The sequence below is a fragment of the Doryrhamphus excisus genome, linkage group LG10 (assembly GCF_037039965.1).
Source record: "Doryrhamphus excisus strain RoL-2023G ecotype Guam linkage group LG10, RoL_Dexc_Guam_v1.1, whole genome shotgun sequence".
Lineage (NCBI taxonomy): Eukaryota > Metazoa > Chordata > Actinopteri > Syngnathiformes > Syngnathidae > Doryrhamphus > Doryrhamphus excisus.
Genome location: NC_136366.1, coordinates 20,356,240 through 20,379,287, shown reverse-complemented (window position 1 = coordinate 20,379,287; position 23,048 = coordinate 20,356,240). Strand labels below are relative to the sequence as shown.

The 23,048-nt window shown below is 39.7% G+C and overlaps 1 protein-coding gene across 2 annotated transcripts; it reads left to right on the top strand.

The window, feature by feature from the left end:
* The first annotated feature begins 450 nt into the window (after positions 1-450).
* Positions 451-21,529, top strand: LOC131105504 (putative cytochrome P450 120). 2 transcript variants are annotated; one of them, XM_078794294.1, is made up of 12 exons: positions 451-980; positions 3,287-3,364; positions 3,520-3,604; positions 3,881-3,910; positions 4,283-4,422; positions 5,706-5,829; positions 5,897-6,041; positions 6,917-7,027; positions 9,962-10,089; positions 15,136-15,223; positions 17,370-17,560; positions 21,311-21,529. In XM_078794294.1, the coding sequence occupies exons 1-11, from the start codon at positions 791-793 to the stop codon at positions 17,544-17,546; spliced, it is 1,296 nt and encodes a 431-aa protein (XP_078650420.1). In that variant the 5' UTR covers positions 451-790; the 3' UTR covers positions 17,547-17,560; positions 21,311-21,529. The 2 variants fall into 2 exon arrangements, with proteins under 2 accessions (XP_078650420.1, XP_057909650.2); XM_058053667.2 differs by lacking the exon at positions 21,311-21,529 and having other exon boundaries at positions 17,370-18,858.
* The last annotated feature ends 1,519 nt before the right edge of the window (positions 21,530-23,048 follow it).

Here is a 23,048-nt window from a genome sequence, read left to right as displayed (position 1 = left end):
GATTCATCAAGGACAACGTTTGAGCTGTCCTTGTTGGTGCAACATCAGATGGATGCTGGTTGACATTGCTGGGCATGAGCAAACCAGGAGGATAATACAGAACACAGTACCTGTACTGTAGTATAGTATAGTGCCTATATTATGGGACAAATACTAGAGCAGTGCACCCCTGAAAAACGCAGTAGTCTATACTATATAAACTGTATTTAGTCATTTAGTACATTTCAGGACAAAGACTAATCGCAAAACAACCAAGATATCAGTAACATATCAATACAATTTGATTTTAAACATGTTCCTGCTTGACAAAGACCCGCTCCTCCCCTTGTTTGGCTTGCTCTGACTTGCCATATAGAAACTACAAACATGGCCGCGTATGTTTTGTGTGTCACATATCACATGTTGTGAATTTAGCTTTGTTTTGTCATTTTAAAAGAAATATGAATTAATGTGCCACCACAAGAGGAAGGAAGATTGCGGAAGTAGTTGTGACAGTTCACGGTCAGATACAGGCAAAATGCCAAATTTACCGAGGGCACTTGAATGCACCAGTTCCCTGTACTTTCAGTTGCCTCAATGGAAACAGTGGGGGTAAACACGTCAAACAACATGTCTTGAAATAAGGACTTGTACACGATGCAAGTGGTAAAAACTGGACTTGGTTTGGTGAAGTTTAGCTTCGCTAGTTCGGGCTAATAGCATCGGGTCAAATCCAGACTGGCTGAATCACCTGGACGGGAGAGAGTTCACTGTTGTTCGCCGCCTCCACCGCTGCTGCTGCTGCTGCATTATGTCAAAGCTACCCGGCTACGCAGGTGTGTCTCTCCTCGGAGACAAGTCGCTGGACTTTTACCGGGACCCGGTGAGCTTTTGTCGGGATAAGATGGACAAACACGGCAGCAGAGTGTTTCAGAGCCGTCTATTCAACAGACCCACCACCTTCGTGTGCTCGGCTCAAGGCATGAGAGAGCTTCTGTATGGTATGACCGCAGTACACCTGCCTACATTATTTCATCATATATATATTATACATTACGTATTACAGCTTCATAAGGACTAAAACTGTGCTCGAGGTTTAGTGGTGACTGATTATCTACGGTGAACCTGTGCTCCCCACGATGAGATGACGCGTCATGTCTTTATCTTTTCACATTAAAGTGCATTAATATCATAATCAACTTTTTAATGGCGCCTAACGCACCCATAGATTAGTGTGATCCGTCATGGGAGAGACTCGTGATGGTGCTCCGGGGAGGCGGGCAGAGGTTATTCTATCTCCAAATCCCTTTTATTCACTTCAACAAAAAACCCTTGCAACTTGTATAATCCATATTTAGTGCATATACTTAGTATAAAAGTATAAAAAGGTGCCACAACCTAATATAGCAAAAGCATGCTGCAGTTACGCGTACATAAGATGCATTTATGACATATATGTTTGGGATACTTATTTATCATGTATTAAAAGGCTAAAAAATACAACTGAGTATTAGGACTACATTGAAAAAAAATGGAATAAAGTTGTAATTTTATGAGAAAAAAGTTGTGAATTTATAAGAAAAACATTGTAATATTATTAGAATAAAGATGTGAATTTATGAGAAAAAAGTTGTACATTTACGAGAGAATAAACTCGCAAATTTACAAGAAAAACATTGTAAAATTATTAGAATAAAGATGTGAATTTACGAGAAAAAAGTTGTACATTTACGAGAGAATAAACTCGCAAATTTACAAGAAAAACATTGTAAAATTATTAGAATAAAGATGTGAATTTACGAGAAAAAAGTTGTACATTTACGAGAGAATAAACTCGCAAATTTACAAGAAAAACATTGTAAAATTATTAGAATAAAGATGTGAATTTACGAGAAAAAAGTTGTACATTTACGAGAGAATAAACTCGCAAATTTACAAGAAAAACATTGTAAAATTATTAGAATAAAGATGTGAATTTACGAGAAAAAAGTTGTACATTTACGAGAGAATAAACTCGCAAATTTACAAGAAAAACATTGTAAAATTATTAGAATAAAGATGTGAATTTATGAGAAAAAAGTTGTACATTTACGAGAGAATAAACTCGCAAATTTACAAGAAAAACATTGTAAAATTATTAGAATAAAGATGTGAATTTATGAGAAAAAAGTTGTACATTTACGAGAGAATAAACTCGCAAATTCACAAGAAAAACATTGTAAAATTATTAGAATAAAGATGTGAATTTATGAGAAAAAAGTTGTACATTTACGAGAGAATAAACTCGCAAATTTACAAGAAAAACATTGTAAAATTAATAGAATAAAGATGTGAATTCACGAGAAAAAAAGTTGTACATTTACGACAGAATAAACACGTAAATTTACAAGAAAAAAGTCGTAATATCGTAAGAAAAAGTTGTAAAGTAAGTTGCCCTTCTTACTTCCGCCTTCTTTACCCTCCGCCCTCCACATGCCCAAGGCCAAAGGTCACATATGTCCCCTCTTTTCACAGCTGTCTCAGGCAATGCCTATAGCATAAAGTTACACATTTTTTCTCATACATTTTTTACTTTATTCTCGTAATATTACATTTTTTTCCTGTAAATAAGACTTAACGACGACGTATTAAAATAATCCGATTTTGACAATAAAGTCGTAAATTTGCAAGAGAAAAAAGTCATACATTTAAGAAAAAAACATTACAATATTGTGAGAATAAAGTTGTGAATTTACGAGAAAAAAAGTTGTAAATTAACGAGAATAAACTCGCAAATTTACAAGAAAAAAGCGAGAATATTACAAGAATAAAGTTGTAAAGTAAGTTGAGCACAAAGAGATTAGTATGTCGAGCTCTTCTCACTTCCGCCTTGATCAATCACAGCGTAGTGGGCGTGCCTGGAGGCGGGCCATGGGTGGGATAAATTAAAGCAGACCATTTTGGGGGGGGGAGCACAAATCCAAGAAAATACAGCTGGAATAGGTGCAGATTCTGCAAAATCTAAAAGGTTTTCTGTGCGGGTTATTGTGTGTAGCTGCTCTATAGGAGTCCACAACTCAATACAAAGGGTTGAAAAATGAGCATAATAGGTCCCCTTTAAGGTTATGATGATAATGACAGTAGTCGGTGTTTGATGATAGTATTTTGTATCCTCATTAGATTGTGTAGTACTGTATCTGGTGAGTGCATGTTTATTTTATCGCTCAGCTCATTGAACGGTCACAACGACTCAGGTCATGTCAAGTCTTCAAACTTTGGTCACGGTTAATTCCAATGCAGTGATCTTCCTTTTTGTTTAATTTTCCAGAGAAGTCCAATGTGTTTCTGAAGGATCCGACTGATTTAATGACGAAAATGTACGGTGACACCCTCGTTACCACCAACGGTAAATATATCTGCGTGCAAGCAAACACACACACATCAATATCACATAATGGATCTCTTGAGATGCCCGCCATTCCCTTGGGAACTGTGTTTACTTTCATCATGTATTTTTGATAAACGTCATGTCATATCAACAAATCTTTGCACATCTTTCAGGTGAGGAGGCGTGTCTTCTCCGGCTCTCTCTCACCAGCCTTTTTGCAGGACGTTGTTTAGAATCGGCAACAGATTACATCACCAGGTAGGTAAAGTCATGTGACACCTCTAGTACAGTACATCCTGCCTCAGTAAAAAAACATCAGACAGACTGGAATTGCCAAAACGTACATGTATTGGTTAAAAAAAAAATGGCCGTAGGGACGTTTGTGATGAAACTAGAGTTTTGTTATCCGTGTATGTCAAAAGTTGATTGTGAAAGAAGTGGGTTCCAGTGTTGACAAATGAGGACAGTAACACAACCAATGGAAATATGTGAAAGCGTCTGACACACACAGTCTCACTTTTCTTTCTTCTCCAGTGTATGTGAACGCAGTCTCAAGGATCTCAGGTAAATTCTTTTACAAGCGATAATGCACATATTTGTACTGAGCACACACAGTACATTGGTCAGATATTAACGTAAAGTATATTTGGATTGTAGCACACTTTTGCTATGGGGTTTACCGGCTCATTACTCTGCTGTCCCCACAGCCTTATTTTGTGAATAAAGTCAAAATATCATGAGAATAAAGTCATATGATTACAAGAAGAAAGTTAACCTAGATTTTTTAAGAGGAAAGATAAAACATTTGGTCAATTTTGTATGGATTTGTCCTACTCTGCATGCAATTTGACTCTTGAATACACTTGTATTGTATGAACTAATTGTGTATTGTGTTAACTAATAAAATGTATGTGCCGCTGGTGTGTTTGTATGCAGCGGGCAGCCACAGTGTGTGTACACGGCGTTTAAGCAGCTGGGGACAGAGCTGGTTTTAGGACTTTTCTTGAACGTGCGTCCAAATGAGCAGCCAGAACTTTTCCAGAAAATCACAAAGCTCTGCACTCAGCACTGGCACGGTAGGAGCAATGTAACAACTACTGTAAAAATAATGAGTATACAGTATTTTAGGGATGGGTATGATTAGTAAATTGGTATGTATCAATCATAACAATGTTGATGCAAACTGGTTTCTTTTTTTTTCATACCATATGAAGAGCTTGCAACCAAAAGGCGCTAAATCCATTTTTACTGATTTCACGAAAATTAATGATTTTTAATTACGCACATATCAATCTATTTGGTCATCAAGTCTATATTGCAAATGAAAGAGCTATCAATATAGGTCATAAAAATGCATGCTATAAAAATCCTGCACACACCATGTATTTTATATATTTTTTTTAATTAATTTTTTTCGGATTTAGCGCCTTTTGGCTGAAATGATGGATTTAGCGCCTTTTGGCTGAAATAAATTTGAAGTCACCTTTAACTTCTTCAATGGCATTGTTGTAAAAGAATGTAAGGTGCTTTAATGTGCTATGCTAATAAAATAATTACAACACAGAAGCCATTCTCAACATACAATACAAAATAATAATTATTAATTAAATTAATAAAAATGTTATTAAAAGCAGTGCTCATATTTGACTGCACCATGAAGGTGACAGTGACAAAAATCATCTCATTACAAACTCTTTACATTGTATGTTTTTTAGTACAAGTAAAATAATGTTTCTCATGAAAGTTGGAGGTGTCAAGGTAGAGACATGCCTTTTATGGCGTAAAAAAAACTTCCATGTTACAGAATACTGTAAAAACACAATTTGTGTTCTCCTGAATTGCATAACATACTGTAACTATCATACGTGTACTTAATGTACACAAACAAAACAGGATGCGCACTGATACTGGCTTTCTGTATGTGCAATGATAATTGTATTCTTCTCTCTGATTGGTCAGATTATCAATAGATGGGAAACTTGGGCCAATCAGAATAAAGAATAAAGAAAGAGATTTAGCTCCTTTTGGTTGAAATCTGAAATGGAAATAGCGCCTTTTGGTTGAAAGCATAAATTTCATATCACTTTTTTTCATATTTTAAAAATGATTTCAAGACCAAAATATGTGATTTGGATACACATGACAGAGGTCTATTAAACTCATGAAAAACATGCAACTTAGTGAAAATTGGATTTAGCGCCTTTTGGTTGCAAGCTCTTCATATACTCAGCACTACTGTTCTGTGAGAAATATTGTTTACTTCCTGCTGATTTATTTTGAACGTTTTTTAAATCCTTTTCATGTTTCATGTTGGTGTTGATACAAAAACCCATAAAATGTACATACTGTGTGTTGGCAGGTCTGATCTCTGCTCCAGTCAATCTGAAGGTTCCTCTGTGGTCATCGGGTTTTTCCATGGCCTTAGAAGCCAGAGAGCAGCTGATGGACATCATCAAGGACAAACTGGAGAATGACACAGAAGGGTAAGACAAAGACAAGTCACTCACGAAAGCTTCAACACCACTGTTGCTCTCGCCTCGCCATCTGCAGTTTCGTGGGCTCCCTGAAGTCACTGCCGCTGCCCAGCTCCAGCTGTGCTGCCCAGCATCTCCTGCTGTTCATCTCGGCCCTCATCCCCAAAGCTCTGGCATCGCTACTCACCACGTTCACAGTGGTTCTCAGTGGGAAAGATCAGGTACACAGATCATGTGAAGCAGGGCTGTACACGCCACATCCTGAAAAATGAAAGGATACATGGGCCACTCTGATATTTTGTAGATGTAGATATAATTAATCAATCCATCTGTTTTCTATGCCGCTTATCCTCACTAGGGTGGCGGGTATGATGGAGCAGCTGAGAGGCGAGAGGCGGGGTACACCCTGGACTAGTCGCCAGTCAATTAATATTCATTAATATTCATAATATTACAACTTTAAAAAAACATATATTTTCTTTTGAATTTTAACTTCATGCTACTAAAATTACTATGTTTTTCTTTTTAAAATGCAGCTTTTTCTGTTTAATATTATCACATTATTCTTGTAAAATTACTGCTGATCTTGTTTTTCATTTTTGCTGTTTTATTGCTATTGTCTTTTTTTTTGTTAAATTATATTTTTTAAATTTATTTTAGAATGTCACGCAGGTCGATAAAAACCCAACTGCGGGCTGAAATTGGCCCCCGGGCCGCACTTTGGACATCCCTGCATAGTCTTTAAATACTGTATGTCAGCTCCTGTAAAATATGTTTCGGACTCAGGGTTTCTACCAAGCGGTGGTATGATTTAGTTTGGTGAAGGGTAGCAAGATTTGGTCCCTAAAGGGTGGGGCCCTGTTGTCCTTTTACTGTATTAAGTTGCACTTCTTTGCAGAATTCTTTGTGTTTTGATGCTATGATGTCACATTATTTCAAGGCTCTAGAAACACAAGCCCTATGTATGCATAGAGAACCTTTCTTTGTTGCCTTTTCCAAATATCAAATAAAACACAGGTGTCAAACTGAAGGCCCGGGGGCCAGATCTGGCCAATTCCACATCATTTTATGCCCTAAAACCTGGCTCTTTTTTTAGGAGGAAACTCGTCAGCGAGCATTGAAGGATGCTGATTATCTGCAAGACGTACTGCTGGAGGTTCAGAGACTCTGGCCTCCATTCATTGGTGGACGCAGGATAGCCGAGAAGGTAAAACTCGCCCGCCTGGAGGTTTTTGTGGCACGAGGATTAAGTGGCATCTGTATGCCGGTTCCTGTCATGTCCATAAAGACAGAAGTTACGTGGGTGGAATGTTTATCTAGGTCACACACAACTAATATTTGCATGTCAAGTTGCTGAAAAATAGGTCAGATAAAGCTAATATGGCAAAGTCTGTGTTGGTTTTCTTTAGGGAAACTGTGAAAAGTGTAGAATTCTTCGTATATTGTCAAAATTGGACACTTAATTCCCAAATTGTATAATGGTTCATTTTTATTTGCAACGGCAGAGAAATTAATTGAAACAAATGCTGTAAGACAAATATATGTACATGCTTGTGTAATGTTTGCTGCATGTCTGCTGTTCCATACAAGTTTCATTGCAAACTGTGTGTCTGCATGTTGGACAAAATCCACTAGATGGCGACATACTGCAGTAAATGCAGTACCAACTACACTGTGCAAGAGCAACACAAAAGCTAACAGTGCTTTATGTTAAAACATATTCATTTATCATTCAGCAACGGGGGGATTTGTTCTTATTGCCTCAGCCAAACATTGGTACCTCATTGTTATTAATTTGTTCCAAAAGGGTAGATAAGAACTGAAACATACAAAAACTCAGGCAATTGTTCCCATAGAAAATAAGGTAAATTTAATCCTTTCCAGACATACACAATTATGAACAAAAAAATACATTTTCATCGAGAATAATTATAGTTTATATGCAGAAAACAATGTGAAAGACTTAGTGCTTTGTGATGTCATGAATTCAATAGCATTTCTCACCTTCTTTATCAAAGTGCTGCCGCGCAACCTCCTTTGGCCCCATGGTGGGTTATTTAGCAGTCACACACACACAAAAAAAAAATATATATATATATACACAGTGAGTCCTCAACATGTCTGGGCACTCCATTCTACAAAATAATATAATAGAAGGCAAAGGCACTTGACAGTTACATGTGATATTGTTCACAAACTGAGACAGTGTATGAAAACCAAGGCGATTATATGAAAATGAAGGTTTGAATGTACAGAAGCACAAAAATGTAGGTACCGTGACTCCCTTTTATCTGTGAATTTTAAACTTATATTATTTTGTCATTTTGTACAGATCATGCAATATTGTTTTTCTAAGACTTTATTAGTGTTTCCGCCTGAATTTTGTTACAACCTCAGCAACACGGACTGGAGAGGTTCTGCTCTAAGTGACGATCCTGTAGATGGTTAAAACCATTTTACGGCGGTTTAACATTAGCACTCTGCTCACGTAATCCAGTCTTTGAAAAGTTTACATTTGAGTTTGAGTCACGCAGCATCGCCAACTGCACATGCACCAGCTACATCTTTTGATCTTGGCAACCTCATCAAGCGCGTTTATGCAACAGTCCAATCAGAGGAATTGATCCAACTGTGTGATTGATCGGCTACGTTTCCTACCCCCGGATGGAAGTCAGTGGGTGTGTTGGGGGGGGTCGGTTGATGTGCACCGGTGACGCTGTGAAGCCGAGTGGAAAGTCATTCGTCACTTCCAGGAAATGCTTCAGTACACTTTGATTGCTGGTGACCTTCGTGGAACCGAAAAATCATGACGTGAGGGTTTTGGACAGGAGACGCAGTTGTACTCATTACGTTTTGGGGAAGTATAACAAACCAGTCACAGCGGACCATAATTTGTACTGAAGAGTACCTCGGGCTTAAAACATACAGTTGTATATTCCGATCACAAATTTCGGAGGATTTGTTTTAAATTTTGCCCATTTGCTGTGTGCCGTGTCAGCCCACAGAATCAAGTTCCCAAGCAAAGCACCCTCCGCATTCCTGGCTCACTCTGCGGCTCTTAAATAACCCGCCAGGGGGCCAAAGAAAGTTTTGATTGCCAGCACTTTTGAAACACTACGGAATTTAAGAACTCATCACAAACTCCAAAGATACCATGTCCTCCCCTCCTCCATAAAAGGTAAATGTGATGTTAATATTCAGTTGAGCAAATTGTACTCATTCTTGGCCTAAGAATGGCGAAATGATGCAACAACATGAGCTAAAGTACAAGAAGAAACATTCTAATTGTGAATGTAGTATTCTACACAAAAGGCAAAATAATAATAACATGATCATAATACTCTTGGGGCCATAACCCGCGACGAGCCACACACTCAATCTTGAGCCAACGTCACTTCCTGTCTTAAATGTCCAATTTACTCTAATTACATGTAGCTAATGACAATTTATGAGCATAATCGGAATGTCCATTCCCCTCCCAGTATCTCATGGAGGTGTCATAAATGAATAAAACTCATAAATAGGGAAAGGCAGAAGGAGGTAAAAATGATGAGTTTGAGTCGTGTGTGGGTGCTGGTGGCTGAGAGAGAGATAATTAGTATACACGGTCACATGGAAAAGTGGACGCAGCGTCACATGTGCAACTTGAAGGTGTGTGTGAAGAGAGAATGTACTTCACAAGGGCAGTCGTGTCACAGCAAGAACAAGGAGAAAGAAAGAGATTTGTGGCAGATTTTCCACTCCAGCAGAGAGAGGCCGAGGGAGAAAGGAGAAAGGAGCTAAGAAGAAAAAGGAACAGTGATTATGTTGGGTGGCAGTCCATTAGTGGACCTCCTAATGGATGCAGTGAAAAGGTGAATTGGGAGGGCAAAAAACTCGGGTGAGTGGACTTTTTGCCTCAAGGTGACTCCTTTCACCAGAGCCCTCAAGAAAAGTTTGTTAAAAATGTAAATTAATGATTAAAAAGTTTCCCAATGTGCCGCATTGCTAAAAAAAAACTTACCCTGATCAAATAAATATCTATTTCTTTTGCAATATAAAGTTAGTTGCCGAAACAAACCAAAGTTTTATTGATACATGTATACACATTTTATTTTTCACTGTGTAGAAAATGACGGTCACTAACCTTGTTTGTGTGCAGGACACCACCCTTGCAGGTTTTCATGTCCCAAAGGGTTATGGTGCGGTCTATATCAGCTATTCCGTCCACAGGGACCCAGAGGTGTTTGAGCAGCCCGACAGCTTCCTGCCAGAGAGATGGAGCGGAAGGTTAGTATCACCGTTCTGCCTAACGGAGCATGTTAGGGTTTAAAGTCGGGGGTGTCCAAACTTTTTCCAACAAGGGCCACGTAGTGAAAGATGAAAGGATGCAAGGGCTACTTTGTTATTTACATATATATTACAGTAAAGTCTCGTTATATCGATATTCTCGGGAGTCGAAAAAAATATCGATATAACCGGACTATCCATATATCCGATCCTGCGCCGAACTGCATTAAAAGTGGGCGGATCTTTGATATGGCATGTAATTTTCTCCTTGAGTTCATGGATTGCGTATCTAGCATGCTTTTGTACTACAATACATTTTGTACTACAGTAAATAAAAATAAACTTACGCTGTAGTGATTACCGGTTACCGGGACATAATTCACCCCGGAACTATCGATAGGGAAGGTGTTGCCACCCGGAGGGGTAGGCGCGAGGGACGGGTGTTTTCCGCTGTGTGTGCTGCACTCTGGTGGTGGAAGTGTGAAAAATAAAGTTGACTGGAAGCAACCGTTCGCCGTGTTCTTTTTTGGTATTGAAATCCTTAAGCAAAGATTGATTTAAGCTGCTTTTGTATCGATATAAGCAGACCAAATTGGCTGGCGGGAGATGAAAAGGGCATCGTAGTAACCGGATTATCATAATAACTGTGTATCGTACTAACAGAACTAATTATATCATAAAAGACTAGAAATTTGCCGGGAAATGAAAATAGTATCGTAATAAGTAGTAATTCGTTTTAACCGATATCGATATAACGAGACTTTACTGTATATACTTTTATTTCTATTTAATTTTTATTATGGAGGAAAATGACAGATTTTTCCCATTTTTGCTGTTTTCTTTTTTGTAGTTTTCTTGTTAAATTATATTTAGAATGTGCCTCTATTAAAAAAAATAAATAAAAGTGGCTGCAGGCCACAGTTTGGACACCTCCGGTTTAAGTATTTCATAAAACAACTGAAAGCACTGGTAGTTTGCAGTTAGAATGGACAAGATAAAAAAGTGAAGGAATAAAACCATTGAAAGGGTTTTTCAGCTCACACACATCCCTAAAACCGGTGGAGGCAGATTGCCAGATTGCCACCAGTCAGGTGAATTAACTCGTCCTTGTCTTACTGCTGTGAGTAACTGGTGTGTAAACACACAGGTCCCGGCTGTCGTATCAAGGTCATTCAATGATAAGCAAGTCTCAGACTGACTGCAAGCAATCTTTTCAAAGAAATGATGACTGAAGCACATCTAGCCATTCATGCTACATTGCTACCATGGGAACCAATACAGATAGATTAGCATCGCCTGAGAACACCAATCTGACCCAGTCACCCTCCGTGCAGTCAGATAGACGTAAAATGAGATTGAGATGCTGAGCAAAAGGAGATGCACACAAAGACAAGAGGGCATCAATATGAACCTGCTCTGCTTTTGTCTCCATCCTCGGTGCTTCCTTCCATTCATTCACTGCCACCATTCACCTGTTTATTTTCATTCATACGCATCCATTCAGTCACAGCAAAGGGCCAAAAGCTATGAATGTGTCTATGCTGGAACCTGCTGCCATGGTAGCGGGTCACCTGATGCTGTGACTACCAATAGGGATGCCCCACTGTGTGTGTGTGTGTGTGTGAGAGTGTGATCAAAGGGTGGGGGAGAAGCCGTTTTCTCATTTTCTCTCCCAGAATGCCTTGTGGAATGGGATGGGATACAGAAAAATGACTCAGAGCAGATCCTATCTCGTTTTTTTTTTTTTTCGTTTTTGTGTGCGAGGCTCAGAATGAAAATAGGGTAATTCCTCTAAAATGTTAGTTTGTGTTTTCCCATGATCATTTAACAAATCACCATTTAACAATCCCATCCTAATAGGATATTTTCAAGGTTAAGATGCTGTTCTTCCCAACAATTCATCATAATGAGTTATTAATGGGAACCACAATGCTCATTTTGTATGATATTTTACGAAAAGCTTCTAGCACGGAAAAATATGTTTTAAAAAAAAGACTATGAATGAAAAGATAGGTGGCTGTTGCCATGGTAACTGGACACATCATGCCTGATTTTACCAATGCAATGGGGATTTCCCAATGTATTGTGTGTGTGTGTGTGTGTGTGTATGTGGGTGTGAGTCCTACCCCAAAACATATTCTGTTATATTTTCGTCATTACCTTGTCAGCTCCTGAGACACCCAGACCTAAAGTGGATGATGCTTTTGTGTGTTGAAAGATTTATGTCTGGTGACGCTATTGGTCACGTCATACCCTTTAAAGGCCACCAAAAAGCAAGAATGAATCCAACATAACACCGCTACACTCAAACGCCACTTCATTGCACCTGCACAAACAATTCTACCTCTTCAAATAGAATGATGCTTGACACCGGCACTGAGAGCTATTCATATTCATTCAGTATATATTAAATTGATATGAACCCCTTTACAGTCAGGGTGTTTTTATATTTCGACAATCGACAGCGATATAAGCGATTTGCATATTTGCCAGGCTAATTCATTTCCACCCTGACTGAAAGTTCAGTCTGCGTATTTATTCTTCCATCCCTCCATTGTTCTTCCGGTCTATTTCGCTCTCCTCATCCCACTGTGTCCATCTGTCAGTCGTCCTGGGGGACTGTTTGCCTGTCTGCCCTGATAGTTGCCTGGCTGCTTTTCTTCTTGCCACCTGCCAGTTTGCTTGAATGACTGCAGTCCTCTTACATAACAAGCCCGCCAACTATAACTACAGTATAACCCAAATGTGTTTAGTAAGATGGATGTGCATTTGTGTGTGTGTGTGTGTGTGTGTCAGTGTACGTATCATCAGCCTATGTATGTGTGCTTTTCAAGTGTGAAGCAAATAGGAGAGCCGGCGCTTTATCGTCTTATCAGGCGGACGCCCACACGCACTGTGGACGTGGATACACGAGTCGGAAATACTGCCTTACGCAGATAAGAAAGCAAGCTACCACAGCTTGTAATCTTCTATGATCTTAGAACAGGAAGTCCCTTCAGCACAAGTAGTGACATGACTCAATTTCATTCACAGAGGATATTAAAAGAACATCTCCGTTACATTGTCTACATTGTCTCGTTTCTATTACAATGGAACCTGTTGGAGTCGGTTCCTCTTATGTTACCAACATGTCTGTGTCAAGAAGGTCCACCGTGTTATTGTCCCATTAGGGGTCGCCACAGTGGTTCACAATTTTCCATCTTTACCTGCTGCATGCCCACAAACCTTTCCCTTCTTCTCCTCCCTGACAGATCCATCTCCACCACTATAATCACAATCTGTCCGTGTCACATGACCAAACCATCTCAGTCTGACCTTGTCTCCCAGATGTCTAACTTGGGCTGTTCCTCTGATTCGCCCGTTTCAAATCCCGGCCATACCAGTCACTCCCAATGAAAATTTTCACTGAGCATCTGTCGCTCTATCACCTCCATCTCGGCCGTCTCCAGACCAGATGTCACTATCATCCTGTAAATCTTTGTCTTCACTTTTGCTGTTTTGTCACAAAGGATTCCTGATACTCTTCTCACATCATTTCCCTCCACCCTGCCTGCACTCGATTCCTCACCACTTTTCCACACTCTCTGTTGACCCAACACTTTCCTCACCTCTGTTCCTTGCATCCTCACAGTTCCAGCTGATACCCTTTCATCTATTCCGTCTTGCTACGACTGACCTTCACTCCTTCCCGGCTCCTTGCTTCAACAGACAATCCTGTGCTGTTGTTGACCCACACCCAATACAAGACGGTCATTGTTACTCGGCTTAAATGTCAAATTAGTGTACAGTGTGTTCCCTACTTAGTGTTCAGCTGATCATCCTTACATTTTTCCAGACCATTTTCTTATCCTGGGGACTATTAGCAGTGGCGTGGCTCACATAGCAGACCGACTCAATAACCCATGTGTTGTCCTGACCTGACCTTGTACATCAGAAATGGAAAACACGCATATTTAACAAAAGTCAAGAGAATTCTACCAGATTTTGATACTTCCATCTACAGTGGAAATACGTATTTGGTTTTCATTTGACCTTTTGGAACGGATTAATGATGAAACCCAAGGTTCCACTGAATGTTATCCGTGCTAAGCCGACTGTGCTTGCAAGCTGCTTGTAGCCATAGCATTTCAATCTACATTCTGCAGCATCTGCGTACTGTATGTACAGTATAGAGGTGGATCACTGAATTGGTCACGCCTTTGCAGCTACCACCGACTACCAGGTCTGACTACCTGTTCTTTTTAAGTCTCACCCTAGCACGCGTTTTGGACCTTGCGTTTTCCCACTGGGGCACTTTTGTTCATATGGCGTAGAGGTCAGTATAATCTTTATTTATGCCTTACAATAGAACACACATCTGAGTCACTTCCTCCCCTTACAGTATGTTTGATATCGTATGCTGGATTTCTTGAAAATACTTCCTCTCTCACCAGAATTGCACTGTCTGCTACACGTCCTGCTGCTTTACGATCGGGCTGCTGGTGCATTAAACTATTATAGAGCGACGCAGCAGACTGGCTCTGCTTCTCTCTCAGATACACACAGGACCCACTAATGCTTCCTGTTTTCCTTTAATCAGAGCTCAGGTTTCAGGATACATTAGCGGTGCTGGGGGTTGGGGTTGGGGCCCTCTGGCCTGCATCAGTACGTTGTTTACAAACCTGCTGTAAAAGCTTCTGTTTATTTGAAATGTATTTTTGACTTGTCTTGCCTTTTTGACGTCGGAAGTTAGCTGGATGTATTTAACTTGACATGAGATTATATTATTAAGCCAAGTGACAGCCCTCGTAAGGCAACATAACTACAAAAGAGTCAGTTTAGTTCAAATAGGTTTATGATTTTATCCATTCAATTTAGCCTAAAATGTATTCATACAAGGATAGTTAATGCCTGTGATGATCATGTTGAGAATAACATCTTTGTTCTGCACAATGCAATGAATCCGATTCTGACGTGGGCGCTCTTCCTGAATTCTTGATTGTCCTTTCACTCGTTATGCGCATTTTTTACATTCTTGTGTAACCATTCCACTGTGCCTTTTCATAGGAATGCAGACCACAAGCACCTCATCTGTTCCTTTGGCGGAGGATCTAGGAACTGCATCGGTATTAAACTTACAGACTTCTTTCTTAAGGTGAGCAAGAACCAGAAATACACTAAAGTTTTCCCTTTTTTCAGACTTAATCTAGCATGTAGGCCACACAGTCAGGACATCGGGAAGGCCTGGGTTTGAATCGCTGCTTGGGCATCTGTTTGCATGTTCTCCACGTGCATGTGTGGGTTTTCTCCGGGTACTCCGGTTTCCTCCCACATTGCAAATATAAGCATGCTAAGTTAACTAGCGACTGTAAGTTGTCCATAGGTATGAATGTGAGTGTGAATGGTTGTTTGTCTATATGTGCCCTGTGATTGGCTGGCCACCAGTCCAGGGTGTACCCCGCCTCTCACCTGAAGACAGCTGGGATAAGCGATATAGAAGATAGATGGATGGATGTTCTTTTGTTGGCCATAGAAAGTTATATTTAAAAAACATATATGAAGAGCTTGCAACCAAAAGGCGCTAAATCCAATTTTCACTAAGTTGCATGTTTTTCATGAGTTTAATAGACCTCTGTCATGTGTATCCAAATCACATATTTTGGTCTTGAAATCATTTTTAAAAATATGAAAAAAAGTGATATGAAATTTATGCTTTCAACCAAAAGGCGCTATTTCCATTTCAGATTTCAACCAAAAGGCGCTAAATCCCTTTCTTTATTCTTTATTCTGATTGGCCCAAGTTTCCCATCTATTGATAATCTGACCAATCAGAGAGAAGAATACAATTGGCACTGCACATACAGAAAGCCAGTATCAGTGCGCATCCTGTTTTGTTTGTGTACATTAAGTACACGTATGATAGTTACAGTATGTTATGCAATTCAGGAGAACACAAATTGTGTTTTTACAGTATTCTGTAACATGGAAGTTTTTTTTACGCCATAAAAGGCATGTCTCTATCTTGACACCTCCAACTTTCATGGTGCAGTCAAATATGAGCACTGCTTTTAATAAATTTTTTATTAATTTAATTAATAATAATTATTTTGTATTGTATGTTGAGAATGGCTTCTGTGTTGTAATTATTTTATTAGCATAGCACATTAAAGCACCTTACATTCTTTTACAACAATGCCATTGAAGAAGTTAAAGGTGACTTCAAATTTATTTCAGCCAAAAGGCGCTAAATCCGGAAAAAAAAAATATTAAAAAAATATATAAAATACATGGTGTGTGCAGGATTTTTATAGCATGCATTTTTATGACCTATATTGATAGCTCTTTCATTTGCAATATAGACTTGATGACCAAATAGATTGATATGTGCGTAATTAAAAATCATTGATTTTCTCGAAATCAGTCAAAATGGATTTAGCGCCTTTTGGTTGCAAGCTCTTCATATATTTAAATATGATATTGTCAATAGAGAAGGTTCTGCATCGGTGCCAGTGGTTGCAATGCCATTCATTGGGATGCGGCAGCACCACTAAAAAAGACAATCATTGCAAAGTTGAAACTAACCATTTCAAATGATTACCCAGACAAATGTATGTGGAGGAAAAACTACAAGTTTGGGCACGTATTTGAAGTCAATGTTCAACTCGGACTAGACACTGGAGGTTTGGGGTTGTACTGTTGAAAACAGTTTCGAAAACGAAATGGTGCTATTCAGAGTATATACATATTACAATCTACCAAGGTACTGGCGTTGTGAAATATATACCTGTAAGACTTAACAAGGTACTCGTCAAAGACAATCTCTTTGTTGTAATATGACTATAAGTCCTGACATATACACACACACACACACACACAACATGAGAGGGCGTGACCAGTGTGAAAAGTAGACCGCAGGGATCTAGGTCATGGATGTGACTCATCGCCTTCCCTCGCCATCCTTCTCCTTCGCTCCCTCCCTCATTATCCATCCTCCATTCCCTCATTTCTTTCGTCCCTTCGTCTTCCCCCGGAGTGTTCATCCTTCCCCTCCCCCTCAATCGGGATAATCTTGGTTCATAAATCAGAGGGAGGCGGGGCAACTGTGTATAGTCTGGACATAGTGCTATGCTGGCGGCAGGCCGTAGAGTTCATGTGGGGAATGGAAACACATTTGAAAGGTTCTTGTCTTGTGGACCATACACCGTAGAGATGTGATGGATGGTCCATCTGCACCGCAAATATTATCCCGCTGTGAAAAAAGTATACTCATGTAACATGTTTAGTGTTTTTTTTTTATGCAGGAGGCATGCACGTACCTTTTAAAGCACTACAACTGGTGTCTGGAGCCGCCATCTCAAAACCTGGACTACAAATGGCTGCCTGTGTCTCGGCCTGCCATCCCTCCGACTGTCTCCTTCACGAGACAGCACACAGCCGGAGATGACAGGAACGACAGTGCAAAACCATCTGGGCACTAAGGACTAAAATATACGTGAGCGAGCAAACCCAAACATCTTCCCCTGCTGCTCTTAGTACACTAAAGCATCATGGGAAAAAGTGCTGTTCATCTCTGAAGGATGTACACTGAAAAAAATACATTGTCTGATACTTACACACCTTGCACAGCAACACACTTTCCATTCTGCAGGAGTGTAAACACACACACACACACACACACACACACACGTAGGGGTAAGCCCTCAGATTCCATCAGTGACTGCCGCCCCTCCCATGCCCCCCCTCACGCTTCACCACCTAGCAACCAGCGCTGCTTAGCAACAGTTCGTCATACCGACACTGACTTGCTTCTTTTTAGTATGCACACACACACACACACACACACACACACACAAACTTGGTTATTTTTGAAGGGGTTCACTTGGCAGTGTGACGTGTGTCTTGTGAATCACAGGTAAAAAATGCCACAAGGTGTTTCAGAGTGAAATAACCTTGGGGGGGGGGCAAGGCTTATTTTCAACCTATGGATCATCCACCAAGCGAGAACAATTCCTAATAAATGGTTGAATACGACACTTGGCTAAAACATCACTTTCATAGACATATATAAACATTTACATGTCTTTTTATCCACTAGTTTAAATTAATTTAACTTTAAAAGAAAATGTATTATTCTGTCATTGGGACGCAAGAGAGTTAGCATCACAGAGGTCTTCATCCGTGCATGTAAACGCTGTGGAACACATAGACAATAAACAATAATAGTAATAACGCCAAGCAGAGAGTTCTGACTTTTGTGGGCAACGGTTTCATGATGAAGACATCTTAAAATCTTCTGTACCTCTATAGAAGCGGGTCACCACAAAATATGGGTCCCAGACACATAAACTGACCAGAAACGGAAAAAAATACACATTAACAGCACTAATAAATAGAATCAACAGTGTATTGTTTTTATTATGTCAGTCTTAGTTTGTACCTACAGATGAGGTTGATTTGAGAATGTAGGATGTAGGATGCTGCAGACATGAACAATTCACACACACACACACACGCAGAGTGGCAAAGCAACACATGCTTGCATACGTACACGACATTGCATGTGGCTTAAAAGGAGGTTGTTGTGAAGAGCAGGATGACTCACTGGCCTCTGTGCACTTCATCCACCAGCAACATCTCCCACGAGCAACCATTGACGACATGACGTGTGCCGCTATCTTCAGCCTTGGCTTCCCAGGGCTTCTTACAAATCATATACTTTCATTCTCAAGATCTGAATTTTACGATGGACTGCTAATTGTTCTAACCTTTCCTTTCCTTATCAATAGCAATCTGACTAAATAAAACATACCTTAATTACCTTAACTCATTTAATTAGTCAAAATAAAAAATATTGATAAAGTAACATACATTTTAATCCTTTGTTAATCGTGGTTCATTAGAGCATAGAGTCTAAATACATTTTTTTTACATTTTTTAAACATTATTAGAGCCCTGTAGACATGAAATAACAACCCTATAGTCAACTTTATATTTGTATTGTCCAATTTAGCAGACATAATAACATATAGTGACAAATAGGGTATATTAGCGTATATTAATCTGTCCCGATGCAAGGGGAGTTGAATCAATGAAGTGACTTTGAGGGTTCAGAGTTGGGTTTTACAAAAATAGTAAAAAAAAATACTAATAATAGGCATTATTTATTCATTTATTTTGTAAAAAACGTGAGTGAAAGCGCAAAATTGGAACCATGAGGTGGTGAAGGATGACTGTAATAACAAAAAAAACATGTCTAGCAATAAAAAAAATGTGGTTTTGACAGAAAAAAGTATCCATATTTAATGTAAAATCACTAAGTCATCCGATACATTTGTGTGCGTTTGTGAAACATCTGTCCTTGTGACCCGCATACAACGGGTATGCAACGTAAGCGAATGCAAAGAATGCGGCGGACGGAGGTGGTTTAGGTCATGTGTGGCTTACGTGTGCATGAATGACAGCGACACAGTGCAACACATTGAGAAGCAAGTGCGAGCTCAAGTGTCCCATTGTGTGTTGACAATACTTCATTCACACTCAACACTGCTGTGGTACTGCAAATTAAAACACAAGGGACTTACTGCATTGTTTTTAAAAGTGTTATATTGCAAATTTGCCATAATTGCAGCATTTTTGTGCATTAACAACAGGATTAAATGAGAGAAATGTAATGGACTTATTATTTAAGGGTCTATTTTTGTCTCAGCTAAGGGACTTTTTCTCTGCTATTTGGAAACACACACACACACACACACCCCAATTGAGACCTGCGCTGATATATATCCAGTAAACACGACACAGGCGGAGGAACAAACTCAAACCCCGTTCTCAACAGGAGGTAGGACAGTGGATCCAGATGGCACAACAAAGCCTCAGCTCTATTTTAATGAGCAAAGCCAATTATCACATGAGCGGCCATTCCCGATGGACTGCTGGCCTTTAACACAACAGGAAGTTAGCGCAGGAGCTACAACACACACACACACGCACGCACAAACACACTCTAGTGTATCATGAGGAGTAAAGGGAGCATATTTATACCTTATTTCTGAATTAGTACTAAAAAGGCATCGTTTAAAGGTCATGTGGAAGAGAAATACGACGGCTAGTTCAAGCTAACTTTAGCATTAGCGTCCAGGGATGACCTCACTAAATGACTGGTTTTCTTCTCAAAAAAGGGACCTTTAAAGAGGTAAGTCTTAATATTGGATAGAAACATACGTATGTGCAACCCATATATAAATAAAATAAACATTGAGAGATGTACTTGAAATACCCTTGAAACATTTGTAGGGGAGAAATCACACGCTTAGACCAATAGTACTGGCGGCCATTTTGACTTAGCTTTCAGTTACTAATCAAACGTTTGTTTTTTTTTTCTAAATTTAAATATGTCAGTTCTAAAAATGATGTGCGTACGGTATTTTTGCTGTGAAGGTTCAATAGCAAGGTTGCTTTAAGTCAGTGGTGTCCAAAGTGCTGCCTGGCTAGCCATTTGTTGCCCTTAGCGTCTTTTTTATTGGCCCGTGGCACAATGTAAAAATAAAAAAATTAAACCAAAAAACTCCACAGAAATGGAGAACAATAGATATGTATGTATTTATGTAAATACAAAAAAGCTTCAATGTTGACACAGATATATTTTTACCACACAATTACAAAGAAAATTACAACATTTTCATGGAAACACTGCAACAGACCTCTAAACTCTCCTTAGTACTTTCTTTCTAGTGTGTGTGTGTGTGTGTGTATGTGTGTGTGTGCGTGCGCGCTCAGACAGGCAGGAAGGAAACATCGTTAGTCACTGAGGTGCCATCAAGTTGTGTTTAATTGTCTCATTTATCTTCCTGTGCTGCACAAGTGCACACTGCGCACGCCGCCACTGCTCTATACTGTACTTAGATCATGACATTCATTCCCACTGTCAAACTGGCCTCTCACCGCCATTCATTCACACACTAAAGATAGATTTCATCATGTGCCACCAGACTACAAAAGTACGCCTAATGTAACAAGATCCAATAGCACAAAAAGTGTTTTTATAAACATAATAAAAAACTGGTGTACCGTGAAATGTTTCCCACCAGTGTCTTTTATCAAATTTATCATAAAGGTTAAAAATATAGTGGCAGTTTCTGTCTTCCTCTGTTCTTATAAACAATCAGAGTTCCTCTTCCTCTTCTCCATCGACTGTCAGTTTGTCATTTGACTAAACAGCTTCTGACCTCTTTTCCACTGCCAGGCTAATGCTGCTGCCTAGTGTGACGTCTGCTCGGAAGGAGGAAGATGGAGAAGGCGGGGCCAAGGATCATTCCAAGAATGGCTCATGGAGATATGCGGTAATTTGGCACTTTACCTCAAACTTGTTGTGGGATAGAAGTCAACTACAGCTTACTTGGAAGTGCGATATACAGTATGTACAGTATATAGTATTTCTATTTATAAGTATTCTAGTGGTGTGTCGGTCATGAACGAACGGGTCAAAAGAACTACAGTAAAGTCTCGTTATATCGATATTGTCGGGAGTCGGAAAAAATATCGATATAACCGGACTGTCGATATATCCGATCCTGCACCGAACTGCATTAAAAGTGGGCAATAATGCACTTGACATTGTTCTATAGTATAGAACAATGTCAATGTCAACAACGTTCTATAGTATAGAACAATGTCGAGCAGCTTAAATCAATCTTTGCTTAAGGATTTCAATACCAAAAAAGAACACGGCGAACGGCTGCTTCCAGTCAACTTTATTTTTCACACTTCCACCACCAGAGCGCAGCACACACACCGATTCCCGCACTTCCTGGTTCACAGGTCATGCTCAACCCGCCCCACATAGCTGGCCAAACACATGCCACGAACGCCAGCATGTACATATGAAAAACAGTGATTATTGCAAGCGATAAAAAGATATCTGAATACAACACAATTAAATACATGTATTTGTACGCTTGTGTCTTCGTTGGAATAGGTGTGTATGCTATGTCAGTTGGTTCTTCTGTTGCAGGCATGTGTTTGGCCAGCTATGTGGGGCGGGTTGAGCATGACCTGTGAACCAGGAAGTGCGGGAATCGGTGTGTGTGTGCTGCGCTCTGGTGGTGGAAGTGTGAAAAATAAAGTTGACTGGAAGCAGCCGTTCGCCGTGTTCTTTTTTGGTATTGAAATCCTTAAGCAAAGATTGATTTAAGCTGCTTTTGTATCGATATAAGCAGACCAAATTGGCTGGCGGGAGATGAAAAGGGCATCGTAGTAACCGGATTATCATAATAACCGGGTATCGTACTAACGGAGCTAATTATATCATAAAAGACTAGAAATTTGCCGGGAAATGAAAATAGTATCGTAATAAGCAGTAATTCGTTATAACCGATATCGATATAACGAGACTTTACTGTAGTTCTTTTTTGTGAACGGAATGAACAAGGTCACCGCCCCTAAAATACCCGTTCAGTTGCAAAGGCTTTTTTGGATTGGCTAGAGAGTCAGTTCACCGTTCCTTTTGCAGCTCGGTCTTATCCTATCGTCGCGCCTCCCTCTGTGGGTGGGCGGGTTTAGCTGACTTAAAGACCGAGAGATTGACCGACACTCGTCAGCCGTTCATTCATGACCGACACAACGAACGTGAACATGAGTGAACGGACTGACTCGACATGGCTGACCGGGTCTAAGCACAGGGGGAGATCACTCGGCTAACGACCAATTGACCGAAATGAACGGATCTTTTTACTGAATCAAACTGCAATGAACGGCTTTGCCCACCACTAATTTAATCTGTAGATTTTTCAAATTTTGCTGTTTTGTCAGGTTTCTTGTCACGTTTCTGCGCCGTTTATCTTTTGTTTATGTTCAAAATAACTTGAAAAGTTCCGAATGGATTCGGATGAAAATTTCAGGAATTGTTGGAAATGGGATATGAAAAAAAAACTGATTAAATTTTGGGGTAGATCCGGATCACTGTGTGTATGTAGGAATTTTGT